The following is a 27,753-nucleotide window of genomic DNA, read 5'->3' as shown; positions in this document are numbered from 1 at the left end:
AAACTCATCCCACCACCATTAACAATTCCCAGAAAAAAAACAGTCACCTAAAAAATTCCCTCCATCTCTCTCTCTCCTCTTTCTCTCTCTAACCTCTGCATACAAACATAATGGCCTAGCTGTGTTTTCTTGGATCCAGAGATTCTGCCACTTTTTCCAAGTATATTATATTCTTCACTCTTCTTTTCTTAAATAAAATAAAAATCCATTATAATTTATATCCTACAAAGACATGATTTTGTTTTCCTCCCAGAAACCCTGTTTTTTGCTTTGCCCAACGTTGGAATTTGTGGCCTAGTTTCCTTTTATTCTTTTCTAATGCCTGTTCATCCATGGCCGCTCTTCTTCTTTTTCTTCTTCTTCTTCTTCAATTTTGCCCCTGTTTTTTCCCTCAATCCACAGGGGGAAGCCCTTCTCGCCTGGAAAAACAGCTTGAATGGATCTCTGGAGCCGTTAAACAATTGGGATTCAACCGACGAATCTCCGTGCCTCTGGTTCGGCATTGTCTGCAATTTCAAGAACGAGGTTGTGGAGATTAACTTGAAGTACATTGATTTGCTCGGGAGTGTTCCCGCGAATTTCAGCTCGTTGCTTTCTCTGAACAAGTTGGTTTTGTCGGGGACTAATCTCACTGGGACAATTCCTCAAACACTTGGCGATCTTCTGGAACTGAAGCTTTTGGACCTGAGCGACAATGGCTTGAACGGCGAAATTCCGACAAGGATTTGTCATTTGCCGAAGCTGGAGCAGCTTTATCTCAGCACGAACCGGCTCGAGGGATCGATTCCGGCGGAAATTGGAAACCTGACCGGTTTGATGGAGCTGACCATCTACGATAATCAGCTCACCGGCGGGATTCCGGCCACCATCGGCAACTTGAAGCAGCTTTCAGTTCTCAGAGCCGGCGGGAACAAGAACCTCGGCGGCGCTCTCCCCGAAGAAATCGGAAACTGCACCAATTTAGCCATGTTGGGATTGGCGGAAACCAGCATTTCCGGGTTTCTCCCACCTTCTTTGGGGCGGTTGAAGAAACTGCAGACGCTGGCAATTTACACCGCCCTTCTCTCCGGCCAAATCCCGCCGGAACTCGGCGACTGCACCGAGCTACGGAACATTTACCTCTACGAAAACTCGTTGACCGGGTCAATTCCGGCGCGGCTCGGAATGCTCCAGAACCTCCAAAACCTCCTCCTATGGCAGAACAATTTAGTCGGCATCATTCCGCCGGAGCTCGGAAACTGCCGGAGATTAGTTGTCGTCGATGCATCTATGAACACGTTGACCGGTGATATACCGGAGACTTTTGGCAACTTGAGCTTTCTCCAAGAGCTGCAGCTGAGTGTGAACCAGATCTCCGGCAAGATTCCGAGTCAACTCGGCAACTGCACTGCGATGACTCATATCGAGCTCGACAACAATCAAATCAGCGGCAGCATTCCTTACGAACTCGGGAATTTATCGAATTTAACGCTGCTGTTCCTGTGGCAGAATCGGCTCGAAGGGAATATTCCCGAATCTTTATCCAACTGTCGGAAGCTCGAAGCTGTTGACGTTTCGCAGAATTCGTTGACGGGCCCCATCCCGAGCGGGATCTTCGAGCTGCAGAATCTGAACAAGCTTTTGCTCCTCTCGAATAATCTCTCCGGCCAGATTCCGCCGGAGATCGGTAACTGTTCTTCGCTTATCCGATTCCGAGCTAGTAATAATAAGCTCACCGGAAATGTGCCGCCTGATATTGGGCGGTTGAAGAATTTGAATTTTCTTGATCTTGGATCGAATCGGTTATCCGGGGTTATACCCGCCGAGATTTCCGGATGCAAGAATCTCACGTTTCTTGATCTGCATTCGAATTCGATATCCGGGAATATTCCGGCGAATGTGAATCAGCTTGCCTCTCTTCAGTTTCTTGATGTGTCCGAAAATCTGATCGAAGGTGAATTGAGTTCGAATCTCGGCTCGTTGATTTCGCTCACGAAGCTCATCCTCGGACAGAATAAACTGTCCGGTTCGATACCGGACGAACTTGGTTCGTGCTCCAGGCTTCAGCTGCTTGATTTGAGCAGCAACGAGCTCGAGGGTCAGATTCCGGCTAGCTTGGGGAATATTCCGGCGCTGGAGATCGCATTGAACTTGAGCCGGAACGAGCTCTCCGGCGGGATACCGAAGGCGTTCACTGCGTTGGACAAGTTAGGGGTGCTGGATATCTCTCACAACCACCTCTCCGGCGACCTCCTTTACCTGGCGGAGCTTCAGAATCTCGTGGTGCTCAACGTCTCCCACAACAACTTTTCCGGCCACGTGCCAGAGACCCCGTTCTTCGCCAAGCTCCCGCTCAGCGTCCTCGCCGAAAACCCCAAGTTATGCTTCTCAGGCAACGAGTGCGCCGCCGATAGAGGCGGCGGCGGCTCGGCCAGGCGGGGGAAGGCGGCCAGGGTGGCGATGGTGGTGCTCCTCTGTACGGCCTGCCTCCTCCTCCTGACCGCCCTCTACATCATCCTCGGAGGCAAGATGCGGGCCCGCCGGGCCCACGACTGCGATCTCGCCAGCGAGGACGACATGGAGTTCGTGGGCCCGTGGGAGGTCACACTCTACCAGAAGCTCGACTTGTCCATCAACGACGTGGCAAAGTGCCTGACAGCTGTCAACGTGATCGGCCACGGCCGGTCGGGCGTCGTGTACCGCGCCGCCACCCCATCTGGGCCCACCATCGCCGCCAAGAGATTCCGGTTATCAGAGAAGTACTCCGCCGCTTCATTTTCGTCGGAGGTGACGACTTTGGCCAGAATCCGGCACCGGAACATCGTGAGGCTATTGGGGTGGGCCACCAATAGGAAGACTAAGCTGTTATTCTACGACTATTTGCCAAACGGCACCTTAGCGGAACTACTGCACGACGGCCGGGGCGAGAGGGTCGAGTGGGAGATCCGGTTCAAGATAGGGTTAGGTGTTGCCGAGGGGTTGTCTTATTTACACCACGACTGCGTGCCCCCCATTCTCCACCGCGACGTGAAGACGCAAAACATACTATTAGGCGATCGGTACGAGCCGTGTTTGGCCGATTTCGGGCTCGCGCGCTTTATCGAGGACGAAACTACTTGCGGTTCTTTTTCGGCATACCCCCAACTTGCTGGTTCATACGGATATTTTGCTCCAGGTAATTTCACTTTCACTGTTTTTTTTTTTACTCTATAAATTAATAACCTCGTTTAAATAATAATTTCTCATGGTCCCGACTCGATAAAAACGTACTAAACTATTAGCTCGATAATTTAATATTTCGTTAAATTAATAGAATTTTGTAAGTACCGACTGTATTGATTTATGTTTAATTATATTTTGGTTCACTTTAGTACATGACACCTAGGATAATAATAGTGTCTTGTTTGGATTAGTTTATTTCTTCTAGTAGGCTAAAAAATTGATAGGGCCACAATCCTTGGCATTGAGTTATAATAGTATAATTTAGTTTCTTTCTAACAATTGTTTGTAATAATAGTGGGGAATTATGCATGTGAACTCATGTGGTTGCCTTAACTTTATCCACATAAAATTTTTGTCCTCACATATTTGTCTTCAACTTTGCATACATCTTTTCCTTGAAAACTACTTACCACCATAATATACCTAAATTTGGTTCCTTTTATTTTTTTAAATTTTTTTAATTATTTTTGTTGTATATGTAGAGTATGCTTCGATGCTCAAAATCACGGAAAAGAGCGACGTATACAGCTACGGAGTCGTTCTACTAGAAATCATAACGGGGAAGGAGCCCGTGGACCCCACGTTCCCGGAGGGGCTCCACGTGATCCAGTGGGTCCGCGACCGCCTAAAGAGCAAAGCGGACCCCGTCGAAATCATCGATCCGAGGCTCCAAGGGCACCCGGACACTCAAATACAAGAGATGCTTCAAGCCCTAGGGATAGCCTTACTATGCACTAGCAACCGCCCGGACGATCGGCCCGCCATGAAAGACGTGGTGGCACTATTGAAGGAAATTAAGCACGAGCACTCTGCGGGGGCGGATGGGGCCCACAAGCCCGCGAGTAAAGCACCGAAAGGGTCGGAAGTTCCGACATACTCTTCTTCGTCAGTCACCCCGGCCCAATTGTTGCTTCTCCGTGGTTCGTCGAATTGCTCCTTGGTTAATTACTCGTCTTCCTCCACAAGCTACAACGGATAACTAGCCTCGACGATTGGAAATTTAACCATAGCTATTTTTTTTTATAGGATTAGGGTAGCAAATTAGTTGCCATTGTAAAGAGCTAGGAGCAATATTCAATGTTTTTGGTTCTTCAAATATAAATGTTGTTCAATATGAGCACAATTTCATATTTTTTTTTTTGGGATAAATAGCATAGTAAGTAATCTACATCATATGAAAAAAGAAGCAATTCTTAAAATAAATAAAAAATTGAATTTTGTGTGTAAATACTGCAACGTAAAAATTTCAAGGGCCCTAGGCGATCGTCTACTTCGCCTCCCGAAGACTAGGTAGACTCATGTGTGCATGTCGAGTATTGCATTAATGTGAGAGATGTGACTTTGTTAGGTTTGCTTTGTCGACAAGTTCTTTTATTTTATTTTATTTTATTTAATTTTTTATCGATAATTTCAATGAAAAGGGAAGCACAAAGGATGTCTTGATGGGGCATATGCCTCGTTTTTGTACTCACCTATTCACAAAATTTCAATTATTTCGAGGATGATTTCTCTCTCTCTCTCCCCCTTTTATTTGGAGTGTAATAAAATTAAAACAAAGTTATGTACTTGTGTGGTTAAGAATTTAAAGGCAATCATTGATTAGATAACATATTGTGCCTAACACTGTTTTTTTCGTGCTACTATAATAATACTATATTTATTCATGCTATGCATAGTGAAATAAAAATGTAAATTTTAAACAAAGACATGTTTTGGATAAAAAAATCAGGATTCACTAGTTTTTTTTTTTTCAAGATTCACTAGCGTTGACACATTTAAAAAAAAAGGAAAATAAATAGAGCTGGTGTGAGAGACTCTTACCGTTTTTATTCAATTTAAGGGAATTAATGAACTCAGTTGGCTCGACAAAAGCTAGAGTCAATATCGTAATGTTTATGAGATTTTTGTTCAAAAGCTCATGAGGTGACTCGTGTGTTTCTTATGGTAAAATATAGAATGAAAAGTATTAGTAATATTTAAAAAAATTAAAAACTAAAATTAATTTGGTATCATAAAGTTTAGCTAAATCTTTTTACACCCTTAATTGAATAATCGAGTATTATATGCTACACTAAGTCAATTACACTGGATGATAATTAACAATAGACGAGATTAAATAACCATCCAAAACACACATATATGGGTGTGTCTGATTATGTGCAGATCTATGGTTAACGATCATCGAGCGTAAGCAATCCGATGTAACATCTAATTTCCCCGAATTAATCTCACTCACAAATTTGTGTGTGCCATAAATGTGAAGGGATGAGAAGAAACTTGTTCAATTCCTTTTCATGCAACTCCTCAAAAAGGACCCCCACCATGTGACATGGGATGCAAACAACATAAACATACATACAAAAATTGATGATCATGCAATAAAATTGACAGATTGGCCATTTGGGCAACATGCCTTTATTGAGAAGCAAAAAGTTATGTCTTATTGAGCAACATTACACACACACACACACACACACACACATATACATATATATATATATATATATATATATATATATATATATATATATATATATATATATACATATATATATATATATATTTATGTCATTCTTTTTTATAATTTTTTTTTTGTTTTTTTTTGTTTTTTTAATTTTAAAATCTTGATGTTAACATCTGATCAAAAAAAGCATGCATAGTATGCATCAATGGGGTCATGATATTTGATAAGTTAGTGTTCACAATTAAAAAAAAATCATGCATATAAGTCCAAAAGGATTGAAGAGATAATATTTGGGGCCCTATTTTGGACTTCATTTTTATCACAACACTTGGGAATCGCAGTTTCATTTTGTTCATGTTGAAATTGGAAATTACATTTTCCCTTTATGCTAATCAAGTCAATGCCAAAAGTATTTAATTTATCTTGATATTTTATTTGGTAGCATGTTAATTAAGTTCCGTGATTTATTGTTGGCACGTAACATAATCAAACAGTTCGATCATTTGACGTGGATCAAGCTAAAGGGATCAATGTGGTATTCGCTATGAGAATGTTTTCTATAATTAAGAATCAAATAAGGAAATAACAAATGCTATCTATATAAACAAGTATTTCACAACCTAGAAATATTTGTTACCACATACAAATATATAATTATAGCAATGACTCTGTATCTGATACTCTATATATATATATATGCGTGTGTGAAAAATTATGAAAAACTTCCTGAGAGTAAGGCCTAATTACAAAATCCCTATGACCAGTGTTTGACTGTTTAAATTCACATAAAATGTTTTTTGTCCATTATACCTTATACCCTTATATTATTTGAAAAAAATAATGGGTAAATTACGAAAAACCCCTGAGGTATGTTGCCATCTTACAAAGTCCCCCCATGGTGCCTTTGACGAAAAATATAATGTATTGACAATTACCTTAATATCTCTTGGAAGAAAGAAGTAAAAGCGATGACTTATCTGATCGCCTTGGTTTGCAAACTTTTTAATGATTTATTTATATTTAATATGCAGTATTTGCATTTCTTTTGTTTAAATTGAAATATAATTAAATTTATTAAAAAAATAATGAAAATATTTGTAACCTAAAATAAATAAGAGAATATTTCCAAAATATGTCAAATCGATATTATTGAATTAATAATGGTTAAAAATATAAATAAATAAAAAATACAAAACAAATAAAAACTTTTAATGTTGCAAGATATGTTTAAATCTTTCTTATATACATTTTCTATTTTTAATAATTATAAAATGAATAAATACAATATAGTTTTAAAATTAGTACGCTATAGTTTTAAAATTGAAAATAACTACGGTTTTTTTTTATAAATATATTACTTTTACCCCTTGAGTAATTAAACATATTTACAACTACCCCTAGGGTAAAAATGACATTTTCGGAGTAATATTCCTTGGAATGAAAAAATTCCATCAAAAGTAACACCGTCGGGGGACTGTGTAAGACGCAACATACTTTAAGGGGGTTTTCGAAATTACACAAATATGAGGGGATTTTTGTAATTAGACCTTATCTCTGGGGTTTCTCGTAATTTACCATATATATATTGCTATCATTGGAGAGGAAATATAATGTGGGTATATTTATAATTTCTATTTCATCATAATTTCACCCATTTGGTATGTTCATTGGATTATGATATAGAAGAATAATTTGGATATCTTGTAAGGATGGATTAGGACGTTTTAGCTTCTAATTACCCTATCTACCTACCAACTACCACATACATACCACACTAACAACAACAATAATCATTGGTATTAAGTATTAACATTAGGGGTGAGCAAAATGATCGAAAAACCAAAAATCCGAACCCAAAACCGAAAAAAAAGTGCCGATATGAATCGTCCCAACTTAAAAACCGTATGTACGGTAAAAACAAATTCTAAAAAACCAAAAAAATTGGTTTGTATACAGTGAATCCAGATTGATACCGAATCGATTAGAGGGTAAAATCGACGCTATTTTGATGTCTTGTATAAATAATTGATTTCCCCTAATTTCTCACCATCCTTTCACTACATATTGCAAAATACTTGATTGTAATTTCATTTTCTTTGGACTTTGTAGCAGGTTAATTTGTTTTTATTTTATTTTATTTTACTGCAGGATTTTACTGCAGGTTAATTATTACTTGTTAATCCTGAAACAAGTGGGCTGAAAAACCCAAATTTCATAGGTAATCAAACATCGGTTTTGTGCCGAACCAATTCGAACCGAAAGGCAAAATCGGAACCGAAAATATACCGAAATCGTAAACCGAAAACCGAAACCGAAAAACCGATTAGCACTGGACCCGAAAAAAATAACCCTCTAAAAAACCGAAATTATCATTACATGTTCGGTTTTTTCTCAAAAACCGAGCCGTACTGATCCATGCACACCCCTAATCAACAAAGCTAAACGACCAAAATCCAACTTAGCACATCGATCGGTACAACACATGATTTCTTCGAGTTCCGTAATTTTGCTTCCGATAGGTCAAGAAAAAGATCGAAACACCATGTTTCAATGGACTTTCAACGACTTCCAAAAACGAATTTTATCGCTCGAAACAGAAAAAAAAAAAAATATTGTTCTTTTTGCTAATTATCATGTATCCCTAGGGACTATAATCTAATTTCCAAATATTTAAGGGAAAGATAATCAATGAAAAAAGGTTTTGTAGTTTAATTTGCAGAAATGAGAGAATCACATGCATAATCAACAAGAAGAGGCCCCCTTTGGCCCTTAGTACACAACCGTTAATCCTTGATCAGAAATATGAATTTATGGACCCCCCACGTGGCCATGCATGCATGCTTAGATCTGCTGATTTTATTTGTAACCCTGAAATAAATACTTTACTACAGAAGAAGTGATTTTCTAGTTAGGGTTAAGAGAGGAAAAGGTTTCTCTGACAGATTCCCAACTTAGATAACAAGGACAAGATCCCCTGCTTTTTTTTGAGGCTCCACCACATCATCTCTGAAAGTGATTTTTCTAACCAATTTTTTTATAGCATTTTAAAAATAAAAATAAAAATAAAAATAAATTTGAGGGTAAATAATTTATAATTTAGTTAAAGATTTGTTTGAATTAGGGTTCGTTCCTTCCTGTGATTCCATGGATTCCGTAGAATGTTCTCTAGTTTGTATTCTTTTTCGTAAAAATACAGTTTTTGATGCACCACAATCTGATACTTACAAGCCAAGAGATGCATCTTATGATCATCTTATTTCAAAGTGTGAAGCTCTATCGAATAAAACGGGTACAAACTGGATAATATTCCAAATAATTTAAAGGATCCCATTAAATTTGACACCGCAGAAATTGAACGTGTGAAAAGATTCATAATTGAACAGGTAATTATAATTATAACCCAAAAAGAATGGACATTTTTGTAATTTGACCTTACCTCCAGGGGTAGCCGTAATTTATCCCTAAAATGAAATTATTCCTATTATAATTTTATTCAAATGAAACACTACATCAATCCCTAGAATTTGCAGTTCAAAGAAACAAAAGTACATTATTATATTTTGTTATATAAGTCGAGCCAAGTATTTATTTATTTATATACAACACATGTTGCTCCAAAGGGTACACACAAAGCTCACCACACCATACATACATATATAGCTACATTGAAACTGATCAACCGTACAAGTCGTCGTCGTCGTCCACCGACCCACCCCCCGCAGACGAAAACGGGTCGACCCGCCCAGCAGCTGAAGTATCCGCCCGATCCGCAAACCGGAATTCGGACCCGATACCACGAGACTGCTGGAGCGTCTGTGCAAAGAGCTGGTACTTTCTAATATCGGCATCACTCACACTCCTCCGAGCAAATTTCATCGACTCCTCGAAGTGGGCCGCCTTTATCTCCGGTACATGGTCCACGTCATCTTCTTCCATAGCCTCCGGACTCTCTCTCTTCTTTTTTTCTTTCTCGATATCCTTTCAGTGGATTTCAATTCACCACAATATAATTATAAAAAAAAAAGTTAATTTGAGAACTAATTTGCATGAAAACAAATTAAACCAACAAAATGAAAATAATAAGGGTAAATTACAACCACCACGAGGTATGGTCAATTTACGAAAAAACCCCTCTTGTTTGGATAATTACATCTACCCCAACTATGATTTTTTCTTACACTTGCACCCTTATGGTGTCAAATTCAACATAATCATCTAGACTTCGTGGAATGTGCTCTAATTTGTACTCATTTTGTGTAAAAATACAGTTTCTAATGCACAATCAGTTTCTAATGCACAATCTGATATATACAAGCCAAAAAACACATATCATGATCATCTTGCTTCAAATGTGGAGTTTGAATGGAATAAAATGGGTACAAAAGTATGCCATATAATCTAGAAGATTCCACTAAATTTGAAACCGCATGGATGGACGTGTAAGAATATTTATAGTTGAGGGGTGGTTGTAATTACCCAAACATGAGGGGGATTTTCGTAATTTAACCATACCTCAGGAGTTGGTTGTAATTTACCCAAAAAATAAGTAATTAAGTAAATAAAAATTACCTTTTCGATATCTTCTCGGATGGCAAACTTGCAAGCACGTTGGCATATCTCGGTGATATCGGCACCACTAAATCCATGCGTGTGTCTCGCAAGAGCTGTTAGATCGACTTCTTTAGCCAATGGAGACTTCCTCAGACAAGCTTTGAATATTTGAAGGCGAGAAGTTTCATCGGGAAGCGGGATGTAAATCAACTGGTCCAAACGGCCTGGCCTAAGCAAAGCAGGGTCGATAATATCCGGTCTATTTGTTGCACCTATAATAAAAACCGTCTTTTTCGCCGTCATTCCATCCATTTCCGTAAGAAGTTGATTGAGAACTCTATCTGCGGCCCCACCCGCATCTCCCACCGAACTTCCTCTCTACGAAGGAGAAATCGAAACGGGAAATGAAATCACTTTCATTAGTAATAAAATTATAAAAAATTGGGTGTTAATTGTGATTTCCCGATAACGCCCTTGATTCAGCAATAATTAAAATCGATCTTGCGTTAGTACGAATCTTGTCCATCGGACACGTTAGTAAAGCCCAACTGTCTAATCAATTGTTATAAATACCTGAGTGGCAATTGAATCGAGTTCGTCGAAGAAGAGCACGCACGGAGCCGATTGTCGGGCCTTGTCGAAAATTTCTCGAACGTTCGCCTCGCTCTCTCCGAACCACATAGTGAGCAACTCGGGACCTTTCACACTTATGAAATTGGCTTGGCACTCGTTAGCAATTGCTTTTGCCAGTAAAGTTTTGCCACAACCAGGCGGCCCGTAAAACAAAACCCCTTTCGAAGGCGACATTCCGAATTTCTCGAACTTCTCCGGATGCTCAACAGGATATTGTACAGTCTGTTCAAAATCCCATTTTCATTTTTTTTTTGCAGAATTGAACTCGATAAATATATTAGTTAGAAGAGAATATACCTCTTGAAGCTCTCGTTTGACATTGTCCAATCCGCCGATATCCTGCCACGAAACATTGGGAACCTCCACAACCTGCCAAAAATCGAGAGGTTTGAGTTTTTTTTTTTCATGAATTTTCAAGAAGAATAACTAGCAAATTAAAAAAAAATATCACGACGATTTTAGTGATATTGTTTACTGTTTCACGTAAGGCCGATGGATTTGAGGCGCCCAATGCGGTTATGAAGTGTTCGTTTGTCACGGCCATTGAATTCAATACTTCAGCATCAATTGTCTCGTCTTCCAAGTCGATTACATCCATTTTCTCTCTGATGCATTGAAGAGCAGCTTCGGTGCAAAGGGCCGCCAGATCAGCACCGACGTAACCGTGTGTATCTTTGCCAACTCTTTCAAGATCAACCTGTTAAAAAACAAGAAATTGAAAAAAAAAAAAAGATGAATCTAACTCATTGTTTTGCTAATATTAGTAACACGGGATACTAAAAATGCAGTAAATTCGAAAATATTACGACGTTCAACGAAATGAGGAAGCAATATTATACGAACTCACATCGTCCGCAAGTTTCATATTCTTGGTATGAATACGCAACACTTCAAGCCTCCCGACTTCATCCGGCACACCAATATCAATTTCCCGATCGAACCTCCCGAACCTCCTCAAAGCCGGATCGATACTATTTGGTCTATTAGTAGCCCCCATAACAATGACATGTGCGCGCGACTTAAGCCCGTCCATCAACGTAAGAAGCTGAGAAACGATCCTCCTCTCCACCTCACCGTGCGTCTTCTCTCTCTTCGGAGCAATCGAATCCAACTCGTCGATAAAAATAATCGAGGGTGCGTTCTTCTCCGCCTCCTCAAACGCCTTCCTCAAGTTGCTCTCGCTCTCTCCCGCCAATTTCGACATTATTTCCGGCCCGTTGATCAAAAAGAAAAATGCACCTGTTTTGGCAAACAAGGTTTTAACGAGGCCCCATTTGTACTTGCCAAATTCCATCAATCAAGCTTTACTTTCTCGCCAAGAAAAAAAAAAAAGCGCACCCGTTTCGTTTGCAACGGCTTTTGCGATTAGGGTTTTACCCGAACCGGGGGGCCCGTAGAGAAGGATTCCTTTTGGGGGTTTCACGCCGATGGATTTGAAGAGTTGAGGGTGTCTTAAAGGGAGCTCGACTAGCTCACGGATCTGAGCCATTTGCTTTCTTACACCGCCGACATCATCGTACCTTGTTAATATACGGTACCGATTATTTATATTCACATCTAATCAAACCGCTATAATTATGGATATATATTAACAGTACCCGACTTCGTTGAGTCTTTCTTCATCTTCGCGGTTGATTGGCTCTCCCTCGCAGAATATTTCGGTGTCGGGGGCAACTACGCAGTATTCGCCGGGGTCGGTTTCGACGATTTTGAATTCGACGCTTCGCATGCCGCCTCGAACTTGGAAGAGATCGCCTTTTCTCACCGGACGGTACGCGTCCATGAAATAAGCTTTGATTTATTTGCGACAACAAAAAAGAATATGCATTATAGACAGATTTTTGCATAGACTTCTTTAGCAATTCGATATAACACAAATGCACTAAACAAAATTTCAAAAAAAAAAAAAACACGGGAATTTGGCGAATTTGGCAAATCGATCGAAAAAAAAAACAGATGCAAGGAAAATATAATATAGTCTTACGCTTTAAATAAGCATCGAATAAGTTGCCGGTGAGACCCTCGATCGAGTCATCAATGGGAAGTATATGAACACGCTTTCCGTATTTGACATCCGGACATTGATGCACGGACACCATATCGGTTAGACGTACTCTCAGATTTGCTCGGACGACTTTATTCATTCTTATTTTTTGCTCTTCGCATTGTTCATCGGCAAGAACAATGCAAACCGTGTCTTTTCGTCTTTTCCCCTGTTACCAACAAATAAATAATTTCAAACCTCGTGCTCCAAATTTAATAAAAACGGAAATTAATCGTATCGTGTGAAAAAATTAACCCTGATCAAGATAGTATCTCCTCGAAAGAGCTGAAGTTCTTCCATTTTGGTTGGATGCATCGAGACCACTGAATTGTCGTCGTTAATGGATTCGTCCACAATGAGTCGATTAGGGGATTTTTTCCGTTCCAGTATCACTGTGGAATAGTCCCGTTTGCTACTCTTCCTGGATTTCAACAATTCAATTTTTTTCAGCAAAATCAACTTCTAATATATACGGCTACACTAAAAGATAAAGTTCAATTACGAAAAACCCCTCATGTTTAGTTAATTACAACCACCCCTCAACTATGAATCTTCTTACACGTCCACCCTTGCGGTGTCAAATTTAGTAGTATATTCTAGATTATGTAGAATATTCTCCAGTATGTACCCATTTTATCTCATTCGAGTTATACATTTTGAAACAAGATCGAATCATAAGATGTGCTTCTTGTCTTGTCTTGTAAATATCAGAAACTGCATTTTTGCGTTTTATGCATAAAACGAGTATAAAACGAGTATAAACTAGAGAACATTCTACGGAATTTAGAAGATTCTTTTTAATTTGACATCCTAAGATAAGAATGTAAGTGTAAGAGATTCATAGACGAGGGGTGATGCAATCGTCAGTTGGTTTTTTTCGTAATTAGACCTTATCTAGAGGTTGCCATAATTTACCATATATATATGTAAAAGAATCCCAAGAAAACCAACAAAAAAAAATTAAAAAAAATCAACAATACATATAACATCAAACATGAAAAAGGGGACCTTGAATTTTGAAACTTTCAAACAAGTTGGTGAATTAAAATCAGCAACCATGAGAGAAAAAAAAAATTATTAAAAAAGTCAACGAGAGGAAAAATGAAAACTCACGAGTCGGTGGTGTGAGCAGAGCTTGGATCAGCCATGGCGGTTGTCGGAAAGTAGTAGAACTCCGAGGTTTTGCACTTTGCTTATTATTATTATTATTATTATTATTATTATTATTATTATTATGCCTGAGAACTTTGTAGTGTTTTTTTTGCTGCTTGTAGCGGTGCTTCGTATGGGGTTTTTCGACACGTCATTTTTTGTACGAGGAAGAAAAGGAGAGTGAACCGACTTGTACTAGAAAATCTTTGACAGGAAATTATTCAGTGAATTGACTGTTTTAGCCCTCGCTAAATCCCATTTTCCATTTTTTTATTTAAATTTTAGCCTTCCAGTACATAATTCGAAGGTTTTGACACGTGGCGGCTTAAGGAGCCGATCGATTGTTGTAGCTCGGCGTCGTCGGCTTGTAGTTGTAGCTAATGTTGATTAAACTACAAATAACACCATATTTATTAGCTAATAAAAGTGGGCCAATACAATAAAAATCTAATATATTAAGGAAAAATTTACACTAAATTTGTATTTATTTTATCATAGAAAATTACCATGTTTTTTTATTCTTGATTGTATGATATTTTTTTTAATGAAAGAACCAGCAACCAATCATAAAGGTGCACTGATAGCTTGCAAATCATTCGAGAGATGTTAACCATGTATCACAAGCTTTATATAGCGACTGTTTGCAAGGGGATTCGAACTTGTGTGAATTAATATCTTTTTTTTTTTGTTTAATTATATAAGAGAATTTTGTGCACTGATGTCATGGAGTTTTATTTAGCTAATAAAAGTAGGAGAGAAGGACTTTTATGAAAATAAAAAAATAATTGTGTCCTTCATGCTAATAACATTATATTCAATGGACCTTTTGGCAAATTGAATTCCCTTAGTTTGAAGCATCAAATTTGCTTCCCTTTTTAAGGCAAAGAAAATAGAGTCACAATTACAACGAGAGGCTGATTCCGTTTGAAACAATTTACACTAATGCCGGAAAATTCGCTTAAGCAACATGCGCGTGAAAGAAAACAAAAACTTCTACTGCACTTCACCTAAGCCATTTATCCACCGTTAGCCTCTCTCTCTCTCTCTCTCTCTCTCTCTCTCTCTCTCTCTCTCACACACACACACACACACACACACAACTGACACAAGTAATTCGGTTGTCACTTGTCACAGTTCAGAATTAAAGAGTTAAATTCAACCCTGAAAGCACGACTGCAAACTGTTCGACGAAATGTCGCACTGGCTTACACTCCGTCCTGCTCCAGTTCAATATTTCAGGACAGTGTCAATTCAATCGAAGAAACCCGCCAAGAACTTCAATCTCAGCATTCGTAGTTGTTCTTCCGATCCCGAAAATAAATACAAGGTACCCCCTTTCAGTATTTGCTCTGCACTTTGTTAATTTTCATTGCCGGAATTTCCGCATTTCTTGTAGCAAGTGTTGATGGTATGTTTCACGCAGTTCTTGTTTGATTAGTTTAGAACTCTGGTTAAAGTTTCGAAGTCGAATCGGCATATTTAATTTACTGCAATTGTAATTGAGCTGATTTAGATTGATGGATAATTGGTTGAATTTGTTGACATTAATTAATTGGATGTTTTCTTGTTGCAGTTAATAGCAGAAGTTAAAGAGAAGCTCGGCAAAGAACATAGTACGCTCCCATTGGGCAAATACGGACGAGATGACGAAGAGATGATTATGTGGTATCTGAAGGATCGGAAATATTCTGTCAAAGATGCCGTCTCGAAATTGAGTAAAGCAATTGTAATTACAAGCTATAACTTTACAGCCTCGAATCTTGATGCTACTTTTTTTTTTTCCGTTATTGCTTATGGAGATTTTCTTTTATGGTGGCAAAAAAATCGAGTTCCTTTAATATCGAAAATACGTTTTGATGACTTATTTACGCTGAATTTTCGTTTTTTTTTTCTTTTTCTTTTTCCCTGAACAGAGATGGCGTCATGAATTTGGTGTATCTGAATTGTCAGAAGAATCGATAAAAAATGTAGCCGAAACGAGAAAGGCTTATGTACACGACTTTCTTGATGTAAATGGCAGACCAGTGTTGATAGTGGACGCGTCGAAGCATATTCCAGGGGTATATTCTACGACTGCCTAGTGTCTCTGTTATATACTTATTAAATTGTTCCTTCATAAGTCGAGCAGAAAATTATTTGAATTCGAAAATACTCAAAATGGGATTGTCGCGCACAATTGTAGTATGTATCAATCAAAATAATATCTATCGGCCAATTTGTGGTGCTGGTTAATCGAATTATTAATTAGCCCAACGCGCTTATCAATCATCGACAATTTTGATGAAAATTATGGCTAGTTCTTTCTATATAAAAATTTTGCATTAGCTGTAAGCTTTGTTTCGAATATATAAATTTGGTCGCTGATAATATATCGGAAATGTATATTAATACAGCAATTCGAACAATATGAAGATGAGAAGCTCTGTATATTTATGATCGAGAAGGCACTAAGCAAACTTCCATCTGGAAAGCAGGAAATACTTGCCGTAATTGATCTCCGAGGATTTCGGACGCAAAATGCCGATATTAAGTTCTTAACTTTTGTGGTAAAATTCCTAAAAATATTTATGAAATTATATTCTTTCGCACTTTTGTAAATCTTCGTTTCTTTTTTTTTTCTTTCTAAATTACCCTTTTTTGGTATGCAGTTTGACGCATTATACTATTATTACCCGAGGAGATTGAGTCAAGTCCTTTTCGTGGATGCGCCGTTTATATACAGACCAGTTTGGGAGCTGATTAAGCCGTTGGTGAAATCGTATGCCTCACTGGTAAGCATTACTTTTCAGACAACAATTAAGATTAATTTTCTTGTGTGTTTCGTTTAGTTTCGAGACTGCATATGCTTATAACATTCCTCGATTTTTCGTTTAATTTGCAATGTGTTTTGTAAGGTGAGATTTTGCTCCGCGAAGACTGTCAAAGAGGAGTATTTTGCAGCAGATACTGTTCCACCTAACTTCAAGTAATGAAACAGACGGGCTTTTTAGTTCTTTGAAATATGAAATCGAGAGATATTCAGCACGGCTTTTTTGCCGATGGAAAATACGACTTACTGTTGCATATATGTTCGTTATACTTCGGTTATCGTCTGTCTGTATCTTTGCCTTTACCTGTTTTTGGCAGAGACAGGTAAAGCTTGTACATTCGACAATATGCAAGCTTCGCATCAACACAATATAAAAATTAGAAATTATTATTTCTAACTGAAATATAAAATAAAAATGTTATTTCTCTCACTTTTTTTTTTCTACAAATCTATTTGCAAAATATCAGTTATCAACACTCATGAAAAAAGTTGAATGACTCACCATTTTGAAGAAACGATATTATTGTAGAGTCATGGATCATTACAGTGAAGAACGAACATCAAGAAGTAACGGACGGCGTCCATGAACGCCATATTTGTCGTCCCACTTCTTTTTTAATGTGTTTGCACATTTCTCAGCCATAGGGTTGCAGTCAACTAAATCAATCTTTTCAAGAAATCTTCCGAATGTGAGAGGGATCTCTTTTAACTTGTAGCAATGTAAGATTTTAATAGAATATATCATAGGGAGGCATGAATTCTCCGATGCCACAAACTTCCATTGCTCCAGATCAGTGTCTTCAATATGAAGATGTGAAAGCTTTTGGAATTCGTTGTCACGAACTTCCCACTTTGGCCCTCGAAAGGCATAGCATTCCAACAAGAGAAATACAAGATTTGGCAATGAAGAAATCTTTCTCAATTCTTCCCACGGATATCCCAAGCCTTTCAAAATTAACTTTGTTAGACTTGACGGGAAGTCTGAAAGAGGAACAAATGGGGCAATTACAACCTCAGCCTTGAATATCGGATTCACAACGACACATTTTAGTAATGTTAGTCGACGGAGACATGAAATATGATCAAAGCAACTCAAGGGTTCAAAAGCATCAAGAGCCAATTCGATTTGAATATCCAAAATTTCTAGATTAGGGATTCTTTCAAGAACATCTTTGTTACAACTTTGATGAGTTGCACGAGTAAGTTCTAAGAGGTTTGGTAAAACAGATCCTTCGTCACAAGGATGTGGTAGGTCTCTTCCCGTAGTTTGAAGATACTTCAATTCTTTCATATTCCATATTTCAATAGGCAATAAATTCCCACAAGATTTTACGATGCTTAGATGTCGATCAACAATCAAGCACTGAAGGTTCAAGAGTTTGGAAATGGAAGGAGGGAGGTTTCCATTGTAAACGAGGGCAAGGTATCTTAGTTGTACTAGTTTCATCACTTCCATTGGGAACTCATAGAATCTGATACTACGAGCGTGAAATACCCTGAGCAGCCTTAAATCGTCCAAACACAATGGTACTGGATATTGATGATATGGACCGGTACATAGGAGAGAGCGTACCTTTGAAGCAGATGCAATTGAGTCTTGCACATCTTCGATGGCAAATAAAACACTATTGCGAATGCACAATCGACGCTGGTATTTTATACCTTCTTCTTGTAAAGCATCAGCACAAAAATTCAAGGCATAGTAAAAATTGTTCTTGGGAGCTTCTTTGTTACACAAGTACCAAAATGATGAAAGAAGGTGAAAACCGCGTTCTTCTTTGGCGCTCATGATAACATTTTTAAAACAAAGCTCATTCAAATATCCATAGCTATTATTTTCGAAAGTCGCGATTGGGTCTGAGCAATGAATTGGTCTGGGGTTAAGAAATCCTTCAGCACCACACAAGTTGACCATTTGGTATCCATACACTGAATAATTTTGTGGGAAAGCTCCAAGGTAGAGAAAGAATGCTTTTAAATGTTGTTCTAAGTAGTCATAGCTTGGATATAGTACCTTTGACATTTGATCATATGCATCCTTGTAGACTGAATTTTGTTTATCATCTGCTTACTCGTTCCAGTACTCTATTGTCTTGTCAGCTTTTGACAGGATATTGGCAACCGTGATGATTGTAAGAGGAAGTCCTTCACAATTCTCGGCAATCTTCTTTCCAGCTTTCTCAAGTCCATAAGAGCACGGTTCTTCTTCACCAAACACCTTGTGACGAAGAAGTTCCCAACTTTCTTTCTTATCCAAGAAGCGTAAATTGTAATCCCTCCACAAACTAGCACAATAACCTACTTCTTCAGTCCTAGTCGTCAGCAGCACTCGACTTCCGTTATTGTCGTCTAGAAAGAATTCCGTCAAGTCAAAATAGAGCTCAACGTCCCATAAATCATCCAGCACAATCAAGTATCTCAAAAACCTTAAACTTTTGAACACCATCCGTTTCAACTCGACTAATAATTTTGCCCCTTTCATAAGCAATACTATTTCATCAATGTCAAGATTATTCAATTGTGTCAGAATATCCACCAAGATGTCCGTTAGTCGATATTTAGGGCCTATATGGTTACGAATACATGTCTGGTGTAACAACCGAAAATGGATGGATCTTGAAAGAGTTTCTTGGCAAGAGTGGTCTTACCAATGCCCGCCATCCCGACCAACGAGACAGTCAATATCCCTTCAGATTGTGAGGAATTTTCTCCAAACAGATCTTTGATTTCAGTAAATAGATCAGATATTCCTACCATGTTATAATCATCATTTCCGCCAAAATCAATTCTTGACGACGGGCCCACACAATCATCTTCTTCCGGCGAGGGGTTGCATAACTCATGAATTTAGGCCTTCTTCATCCTTTCGACAAAGGAATCGACATCTTGCTGCTTTATTTCTTGAAGGTCTAATGAGAATAACATTAATGGAGGATCACCGGTCTCTTCTTCAGATTGTGAATAGAACTGATTTGCGAGATGGGAGTCAAATACATCTTCGAATTCGTATATTGCCTCTATGATTTCTGCCTCCAAAGTTTTGACACTGCATATGCTTATACAGTCGTTTTCATTTTTCTTTTCGATTTTGACGTACTTCATTAATTTGCAATGTGATATTTTGCGAGAAATTGAATGACTAACCTTTTGAAGAAAGCAATTTGCCGTAGATTTACTACAACCTCTGTCTTCAATATGGATTATGGAATTCACAGTGACACATTCTAGTACTTTTAGATCTTGTTTGGTTGGGAGATTAGCCATGATTAACTAAAAGGGTAAATTACGGTCACCCCTGAAATATGGTTAAATTATAAAAAACTCCATCTTATTTGGGTAATTACAACCACCCCATTAAGTATGAATCTTCTTACACATTTATCCTTATGGTATCAAATTCAACAGAATCTTCTAGGTTCTGTGAAGTGTTCTCTAGTTTGTACTAGTTTTGTACAAAAATGCAGTTTCGGATGCACCATAATCTGATAGTTACATGTCAAGAAACACATCTTTTATGATCATCTTGTTTCAAAATGTGGAGCTCGATCGAATATATTAAAAATGATACAAACTGGAGAATATTCCACATAATCTAGAAGATGACACTAAATTTGACACCACAAAGATGGACATGTAAAAAGATTCATATTTGAGGGGTGGTTGTAATTACCAAAACAAGAGAGGTTTTTTTGTAATTTATCCATACCTGAGGGGGTGGCTGTAATTTACCCTTAACTAAATAATGCGACTTTGTTTGATGTTCGGTATCCCCAATAACTTACCATGGTCGACTTGCAAATATTATATTATCTCGTCTTTTAGGCATGTTTTTTATTGGATTTTCAAATGTCCAATAATACAATTGAGTTTCATTAGATATTTCTATTTGGATTGCTAGAACCTCTAGACTAGGGATTCTTTCAAAAACATCTTTGGGGATAATTACACTTTTCGTCCATATACTATACCACTTATTCGATTTTCGTCCCTAAACAAGATGAAGTTACAATTTACGTACCTATAAATGTTAATTTTATGTTGTTTTTGTTCCTCCATCCATTTGTCCAGTTAGTATGGACGGAAAATAGCATGTGCACCGCACATGACACAAAAAAATACCCTATTCACGTAAAGTTTTAAGAGGAATTTCATTAATACGCAAAAGACACCCCCCATTTCTCTTTTTGTTTGATGTTTGATATTGTGTTTCGAGGCTGCATATGCTTATAACATTCCTCGATTTTCTTTTCATTTGCAATGTGTTTTCTAGAGTATTTTACACCTAACTTGAAGTATGAAACAGCGGGATTTTTTTTTAAGTTCTTTGAAATATGAAATCGAGAGACTCAACACGGCTTTTTTCCGATAGAAAATAGGACTTACTGTTGCATATATGTTCTTTATACTTCGGTAATCGTATGTATGTAACTATGTCTGCTTTACCTGTTTTTGGCAGAGACGGGTAAAACTTGTACATTCGACAATCTGTGCGACACATGTGCACTTTCTTAATTGCGCAATAGTATTAATTTTAACCTCACAACATATAACTGATGAGGATGTAATAAACATTCAATCAAGAAAAATTAAACACACCAAATAACATTAACAAAATATCCAAAAACGCTTTGATTTGTCCGTCTCAAAACTGAAAGTACGTTCCTCCGATTCCTTGATGCAAACAATGTCGATGTAATTTCTCTCGTGATCAATCAGCCTACGGCTCTCGAGACGATACACCTGTAATAAAGGAGAATGTTCAATGATTTCGGATGTTATTTTTTTTTAATCCATAATAGCAAATTCATTGATCAGTAATCAAATAAATTAATTTGTAATATGATAAAGGGTAAATTACGAAAACCTCCCTGAACTTAGGTTAAATAACGAAAAACACCCCCTCCTATCCGTAATAACCGAAATCCCCCTCTAACTGTTAATAGAGTTTTAAATACCTTCTATTAAATAGGTGAGAAATAAAAGAAAATATATTAAATTGTGTAAAGTCTATTTCTGGGATGCAAAAAAATCCGTGAAAACTCACACTGTAAAAGGTTGGTGTAAGACATAAACAAACCTCAGTGGTTTTTGGTAATTACGAATATGTGGGTTTTTTTTTCGTTATTTAGCCTAAGTTTAGGGAGTTTTCGTATATTTACCCTATAATAAAATCTATCTCTATTGTAGCCAATTCAAACTGTTTCATCCAAACGCAACTTATATCATCCTATTATATGTGTAATCAACCATATATCTATATTGTCTCTTTATAGTTGTTTTGTTGGAGAATGTATGCATACATATTCAGTATATCTTTGGTAATATTCACTGTATGATTAAATTATAATAAAAGAAAAATATATTAACTCAAAATTAATGCTAACAAATTTAAGGTTGCTTAATTCCTTTTACCTGAATGGGGATTGACTAAAATATTAGTATTTTCGATAGATATAAAAATTTAACGACTAACCTTTTGAAGAATCAATGATATGGTAGAGTCGGTCACGGCTTGGTGTTCCCATTGTTACAGTGAAGAACGAACATCAAGACGTAGCAAACGTTCACGACCAGCATATTTATCGTCCCACTCCTCTTTTAACTTGATTGCACAATTCACAGCCATAGGGTTGCATTCGACTACTTTAATGCGTAGAAGAGATTTACCAAATGTGAGAGGGATCTCTTTTAACTTGTAGCAATGTGCGATGTGAAGGTTCGCAATCACAGGGAGGCAATGACAATTTTGAAATGTCCATTGCTCCAGATCGATGTCTTCAATCTCAAGAGATTCAAGCCTTTGGAATTCGTTGTCACGAACCTCCCATTTTGGGCCTCGAAAGGCATAGCATTCCAGCAAGAGATGTTTAAGATTTGGCAATGAAGAAATCTTTCTCATTTCTTCCCACGGATAACCTAAGCCGCTCAAAGTTAACCATCTAAGACTTGATGGGAAGTCCGAAAGAGGAACAAGTGGCGTAACAACCTCTGTCTTCAATGTAGGATTCATAATGTAACACCCTAGTTCTTGTAGTTGTTGGAGATGGGAAATGTGATCAAAGCATGTCAAGGGCTCTGTAGCATCAGGAGCCAGCTCGATATCAATCGTTAACACCTTCAAATTAGGGATTTTTTCGAGCACAGATTTGGCACAACTTTGAGGACCGACACCACTTAGTTTTAAGAGGTTTGGTAGGAGAGATCCTTCACAACAAGGATGTGGTAGCTCTCTTCCGCCGGTGTGAAGAGACTTCAATTCATTCATATTCCATATCTCAATAGGCAGATACAATAGATTCCCAACAGATTTTACTATTCTTAGATGTCGAACAACAATCAAGTATTGAAGGTTCCAGAGTTTGGAAATGGAAGAAGGGAGGTTTCCATGATAAAGGAGGGCGAGGTATCTTAATTGAACTAGTTTCAATACTTCCATCGGGAACTCATAGAATCTAATAGAACGAGCTTCCAATACCCTCAGCAACCTCAAATGTTCCAAAAACAGCGGTACTGGATATTTATGAAAATAACCGGTACAAAGGAGAGATCGTACCTTTGAATCAGATGCAATTGAGTTGTGCACATCTTTGATGGCAAGTAGAACATTATTACGGATGCACAATCGGCGTTGGCTTTCTATACCTTCTTCCGGTAGAGTATCGCCATGGCAATTTAAGGCATAGAACAACTTGGTCCTGACAGCTTCTTTGTTACACAAGTACCAAAAGGACGAATGAAGGTGAAAATGAAATGTATCATTGTCGCACATGATAACATTTTTGGGAAAAAGGTCATACAAATATGTATAATTCATTGATTCTAAGTAGTAAAAAAATCCTTCAGCACTCAACAAGTTGGTTAGTTGGGGCAGGTTTAGCAAATAATTTTGTGGGAAAGCTCCAATGTAGAGAAAACATGCTTTTAAATGTTGATCTAAGTAGTCATAGCTTGGATATAGTACCTTTGACATTTGTTCATATGCATCCTTGTATACTGAATTTCGTTTATCATCCGCTACCTCGTTCCAGTACTCTATCGTCTTGTCAACTTTTGACAAGATATTGGCAACCATGATGATTGTAAGAGGAAGACCTTCACAATTCTCGGCAATCTTCCTTCCAGCTTTCTCAAGTCCATAAGAGCACGGTTCTTCTTCACCAAACACCTTCTCACGAAGAAGATCCCAACTTTCTTTCTTATCAAGGAAGAGTATATTGAAATTATTCAAAGGCTTAGCACAATCAGCTACTTTTTTCATCCTAGTTGTGACCAACACTCGACTTTCATTTTTGTCGTCTGGAAATAACTCCAACAACACAAAACAGAGGTCTATTTCCCATACATCATCCAACACGATCAAGTATCTCAAATACTTTAAAGTTTCGTAAACCATCCTTTTCAATCCAGCTAATACTTTTTCTCCTTTCTTAAGCATTATTTCATCAATGTCGGGATTCACTTGTGTTAGAATATCCACCAAGATATCCGCTAGTCGATATTTAGGGCCTATGGTCACGAACACGAGCCTGCTATAACGACTCACAATTAATGGATCTTGAAAGAGTTTCTTGGCAAGAGTAGTCTTACCAATGCCCGCCATCCCATAGAGCGACACAATCATCCCTTCAGATTGCTCGGAATCAATTCGATCTTTGATTGTCATAAATAGATCAGATAAACCAACCATGTTAGACTCATTTACACCAAAATCGATTCTTGACGGGACAACACCATCTTCATCTTCTTCAGGCGAAGGGTTGCATAACTCATGGATGTAGGCCCTCTTCATCTTGTTCATTGTTTCGATAAAGGAATCGACATCTTGCTTTATTTCCTGCACATCTACTGAGAATACCATTGATGCTGGATGATCGGCCGTCTCTTCTTCTTCTTCAGATTGTGAATGGAACTGATTTGAGAGATGAGGTTCGATTACATCTTCGAATTTGTATATTGCCTCGACCATTTCCGCCTCCAAACTTTTCACCATCTTCATGTTGACGGTGCTCCTCTTTTTATTGAATTCTCTGAGAGCTTCTTTTAAGGAAAGAATCTCCTTGTACAAAACTTTGATGATTTGTGGAGATGAATTTTGAACAATCGAAATATAAGATGATTTCAAAAGCCGCTCAATTGTCAGCTCCAGACTACCAGCAGCACCATAAGCCATCTCTCTCTCTCTCTCTCTCTCTCTCTCTCTCTCTCTCAGATCTCTCTCTCTCTCAGATCTCACACAACTAATTTCAGTGAACTGGAAATATGGAACAACTCTTCTACATAAGCATTTGTTTGTGAAATTATAACTATGCAAGAGAATTATCTAAGAGAAGAAAATTGATTTAGTGTTTCCGAACTCAAAAGTTATTTAAGGAGAAACTCAATGGTTAATTTTTCAATGACAAATGTGAAAGGAAGAAAAATTGAAACGCTGAATATTTTCATCCATATATTTATGGATATCCATTTTTGTCCAACAGCAATAATAATTCTTGACAGAGACGTTTATCTACCTTTTGTCTTCAGTTTTAAAAACGGTAAATTTCACTTTCCACATTTGTACTTTGGCTCGATATCACTTTAGACTATTATACTCTCGATTGCATCGATTTGGGCCTCCGTACTTGGAAAAATTGTCTCAATGTGGTCATCGTTGTTAGTTGTCAGACATTTAACATAAACACAGTTCGGTCTAAGCTCTGAAATTACAAAAACATCACCCCTCCCAATTTAAATAATTATTAAAAAAACAAAAAATAAATAATAAAAAAATCAAGATAACGAGAAAGTATAGTCCACGACGGCAACCACAATTTATTTTTAATTTAAAAAAAAAAATTAAATTTAAAAAAAAAATTATTATTTAAACTGGGAGGTGAGGTTTTTTGTAATTTTCAGACTTAGATCAAACAGTGTTAAAGTCAAATGTCTAAAGACTAACGGCAAGGGCTACATTCCGACAACTTTTCAAGTACATGGGGTCAAATCGATGTAATTGAGAGTAGAAGGGGGCAAAGGATATCGAACCATAGTAAAGGGGGGAAAGTGGAATTTATCCTTTTAAAAAATATCTAACATCCAACGTATGCTTATCTCTCTTTCTGTCTCTCCCAAGGTCAATTATGTAATATGTTTACTCGATTGACATTTTCCATGTGCAGTTTGATACATTAATCCAAGAAGATTGAGTCTTAGGTGGTGTTTGTAAATGCTTTTTGAAAGTGATTATGCGGTTTTTTTTGCTCATAATCTGTTTTTAGGTGTTTGCAAAATCAACTTTTGCTTTTGCTTCTCTTAAAATAATCTGCTTTAAGCTATTTTTTTCAAAGCACCCCTAACCCTGCTTTTTCAATTTTAGTTCATTTTCCGAAATATTTGCAAACACCCCAAACTTTTAGAAATAAGCACTTAAAACTAACTTAAATCACAATCACTAACTTCTGTTTTTAAATAATCATTTGCAAACACCACCTTAGTCCTCATCGTGGATGGTGCATTTATATATGGGCAAATTACCAAAACCCCATGAGGTAAGTCTAAATAACGAAAATACCCCCCACGTTCTCGTAATTACGAAAACCCCCCTGAGGTATGCAGACATCTTACAAATCGCTCTAACGGTGTTAAACTCGATAGAATCTTTTTTATTCTTCCGAATATTCCTCCGATAATACCAATTTTGCCCTTGTACACGAAATTACCCTTAGGGGGGTAATTGTAAGCATTTTATTTAATGAGGGGTCATAAATATATAAATAAAATCCAATTCCTCTCAGGCAAGACCACAATCAGACGACACATTCGAGATTGACTTCAAGCTTCAAAGCCTCACCGGGATCTTGCCTGCCGCCGAGAACTCGCCCACACACCGACAAAACTTGCCTCGCCGCCGGAAAATAAGTCCTTTATCGCCGCCGTCTAAGATGTCCTCTATTGCCGTCGAAAAAACGTCCTCCATCGCCGCTCACAAATGTCGATTTTTAATTCGATACACAAGTGTCGATTCTTTTCAAAAATTTCGACATAACAGGTAGGTGTCGAATTTAAGAGGAAAATTTGACGGTCGATGTTAGAGGGAGAACTAATCCGCCGATGCCACTGAATTACTTCGGCAATTGCTTGGGTGGCGGAATAGCGAAAATCAAGCACAAAACACTTGTCGGGGAAGAAGGGTTTGTAATTGCTGCGGAGGCTATAGCTTTGGATATTAAAAACAGGGTGAATAACAAAGACGAGGTTTTGAAAGGTGTCGAGAATTGGATGTCCGATAGTGAGAAATTTGTAGGGATGAGGACAGTTGGGGTTTCCGGTTCGCCGAAGTTCGACTTGTGCGATGCGGATTTCGGATTGGGAAGGGCGAGAAAGCTTGATGGAGAGAAGTATTCGATTTCGTTGTGCAAGTCGAATGATTCCGAAGGAGGACTGGAGATTGGGTCGTCTCTTCCGAAGGACGAAGGGAAGAAGAAGACTCAATATATTTTTCTCCTTTTTTGTTTTTTGTTTTTTTTGTTTTTATTTCTTTTTTTTGTTTTTATTTCTTTTTTTTGTTTTTTAAAGATTAATTTATATTTAATATACAACATGTAAGTGGGGGTTTTCGTTTATATTTAATATACAATATCGGTTTAATACTCCTCTGGATAAATAAAATCAATTAAAATATATAAATAAAAAAAATTCGGTCAACCGTTAGTCAAGGGGGGTTTTCGTAATTACGAGAACGTGGGGGGATTTTCGTTATTTAGGCTTACCTCAGGGGGGTTTTGGTAATTTGCCCTTTTATTTTCACATATTTAACAAAAGGATATAATAGACATTTCACGTTTTCGGTTAAAAAAATTCGGTCAACCGTTAGTCAAGGGGGGTTTTCGTAATTACGAGAACGTGGGGGGATTTTCGTTA

At 37.7% G+C, this 27,753-nt stretch overlaps 5 protein-coding genes across 7 annotated transcripts; 2 read left to right on the top strand and 3 right to left on the bottom strand.

Annotated features, from left to right (window-relative positions):
* The first annotated feature begins 6 nt into the window (after window positions 1-6).
* Window positions 7-4,350, top strand: LOC105950474 (uncharacterized). 2 transcript variants are annotated; one of them, XM_088817080.1, is made up of 3 exons: window positions 7-160; window positions 403-3,154; window positions 3,684-4,350. In XM_088817080.1, exons 2-3 carry the CDS (start codon window positions 817-819, stop codon window positions 4,178-4,180), a joined length of 2,835 nt encoding a protein of 944 aa, XP_088673206.1. In that variant the 5' UTR covers window positions 7-160; window positions 403-816; the 3' UTR covers window positions 4,181-4,350. The 2 variants fall into 2 exon arrangements, with proteins under 2 accessions (XP_088673206.1, XP_012829290.2); XM_012973836.2 differs by lacking the exon at window positions 7-160 and having other exon boundaries at window positions 181-3,154.
* A 4,845-nt stretch (window positions 4,351-9,195) lies between these two features.
* Window positions 9,196-14,176, bottom strand: LOC105950516 (cell division cycle protein 48 homolog). The gene is made up of 11 exons (XM_012973882.2): window positions 14,007-14,176; window positions 13,149-13,314; window positions 12,834-13,062; window positions 12,448-12,640; window positions 12,188-12,369; window positions 11,697-12,088; window positions 11,325-11,546; window positions 11,147-11,218; window positions 10,790-11,071; window positions 10,235-10,594; window positions 9,196-9,643 (listed from the first exon to the last, which is right to left on the bottom strand). Exons 1-11 carry the CDS (start codon window positions 14,039-14,041, stop codon window positions 9,341-9,343), a joined length of 2,436 nt encoding a protein of 811 aa, XP_012829336.1. The 5' UTR covers window positions 14,042-14,176; the 3' UTR covers window positions 9,196-9,340.
* A 628-nt stretch (window positions 14,177-14,804) lies between these two features.
* LOC105950510 (uncharacterized) lies at window positions 14,805-17,284 on the top strand. Of its 2 annotated transcripts, XM_012973875.2 has the most exons (7): window positions 14,805-15,070; window positions 15,180-15,372; window positions 15,619-15,771; window positions 15,959-16,105; window positions 16,439-16,591; window positions 16,694-16,816; window positions 16,940-17,284. In XM_012973875.2, exons 2-7 carry the CDS (start codon window positions 15,238-15,240, stop codon window positions 17,012-17,014), a joined length of 786 nt encoding a protein of 261 aa, XP_012829329.1. In that variant the 5' UTR covers window positions 14,805-15,070; window positions 15,180-15,237; the 3' UTR covers window positions 17,015-17,284. The 2 variants fall into 2 exon arrangements, with proteins under 2 accessions (XP_012829329.1, XP_012829328.1); XM_012973874.2 differs by having other exon boundaries at window positions 14,949-15,372.
* Window positions 17,226-18,923, bottom strand: LOC105950402 (putative late blight resistance protein homolog R1A-10). Its single transcript, XM_012973750.2, has one exon. The coding sequence runs from the start codon at window positions 18,875-18,877 to the stop codon at window positions 17,396-17,398; it is 1,482 nt and encodes a 493-aa protein (XP_012829204.2). The 5' UTR covers window positions 18,878-18,923; the 3' UTR covers window positions 17,226-17,395.
* A 2,407-nt stretch (window positions 18,924-21,330) lies between these two features.
* Window positions 21,331-25,405, bottom strand: LOC105950486 (putative late blight resistance protein homolog R1A-10). Its single transcript, XM_012973850.2, has 2 exons — window positions 22,328-25,405; window positions 21,331-21,594 (listed from the first exon to the last, which is right to left on the bottom strand). Exon 1 carries the CDS (start codon window positions 25,022-25,024, stop codon window positions 22,382-22,384), a length of 2,643 nt encoding a protein of 880 aa, XP_012829304.2. The 5' UTR covers window positions 25,025-25,405; the 3' UTR covers window positions 21,331-21,594; window positions 22,328-22,381.
* Between the last annotated feature and the right edge of the window lie 2,348 nt (window positions 25,406-27,753).

The sequence above is a fragment of the Erythranthe guttata genome, chromosome 4 (assembly GCF_056151865.1).
Source record: "Erythranthe guttata isolate IM_541 chromosome 4, IM_541, whole genome shotgun sequence".
Lineage (NCBI taxonomy): Eukaryota > Viridiplantae > Streptophyta > Magnoliopsida > Lamiales > Phrymaceae > Erythranthe > Erythranthe guttata.
Note: the sequence above shows the minus strand (reverse complement) of the source record. Positions and strands in the feature narration are given on the sequence as shown.

Coding starts and splice junctions, on each gene's coding strand:
- LOC105950474 (XM_012973836.2), top strand. CDS start 319: ATGCCTGTTCATCCATGGCCGCTCTTCTTCTTTTTCTTCTTCTTCTTC. Junction 3,155..3,683: donor ATACGGATATTTTGCTCCAG/GTAATTTCACTT, acceptor TTGTATATGTAG/AGTATGCTTCGATGCTCAAA.
- LOC105950516 (XM_012973882.2), bottom strand. CDS start 14,041: ATGGCTGATCCAAGCTCTGCTCACACCACCGACTC. Junction 11,219..11,324: donor CATCGGCCTTACGTGAAACA/GTAAACAATATC, acceptor GATTTTTGGCAG/GTTGTGGAGGTTCCCAATGT. Junction 10,595..10,789: donor TCGATTCAATTGCCACTCAG/GTATTTATAACA, acceptor TCTCCTTCGTAG/AGAGGAAGTTCGGTGGGAGA.
- LOC105950510 (XM_012973875.2), top strand. CDS start 15,238: ATGTCGCACTGGCTTACACTCCGTCCTGCTCCAGTTCAATATTTCAGG. Junction 15,772..15,958: donor CGAAATTGAGTAAAGCAATT/GTAATTACAAGC, acceptor TTCCCTGAACAG/AGATGGCGTCATGAATTTGG. Junction 16,817..16,939: donor TGAAATCGTATGCCTCACTG/GTAAGCATTACT, acceptor GTGTTTTGTAAG/GTGAGATTTTGCTCCGCGAA.
- LOC105950402 (XM_012973750.2), bottom strand. CDS start 18,877: ATGTCAAAGGTACTATATCCAAGCTATGACTACTTAGAACAACATTTA.
- LOC105950486 (XM_012973850.2), bottom strand. CDS start 25,024: ATGGCTTATGGTGCTGCTGGTAGTCTGGAGCTGACAATTGAGCGGCTT.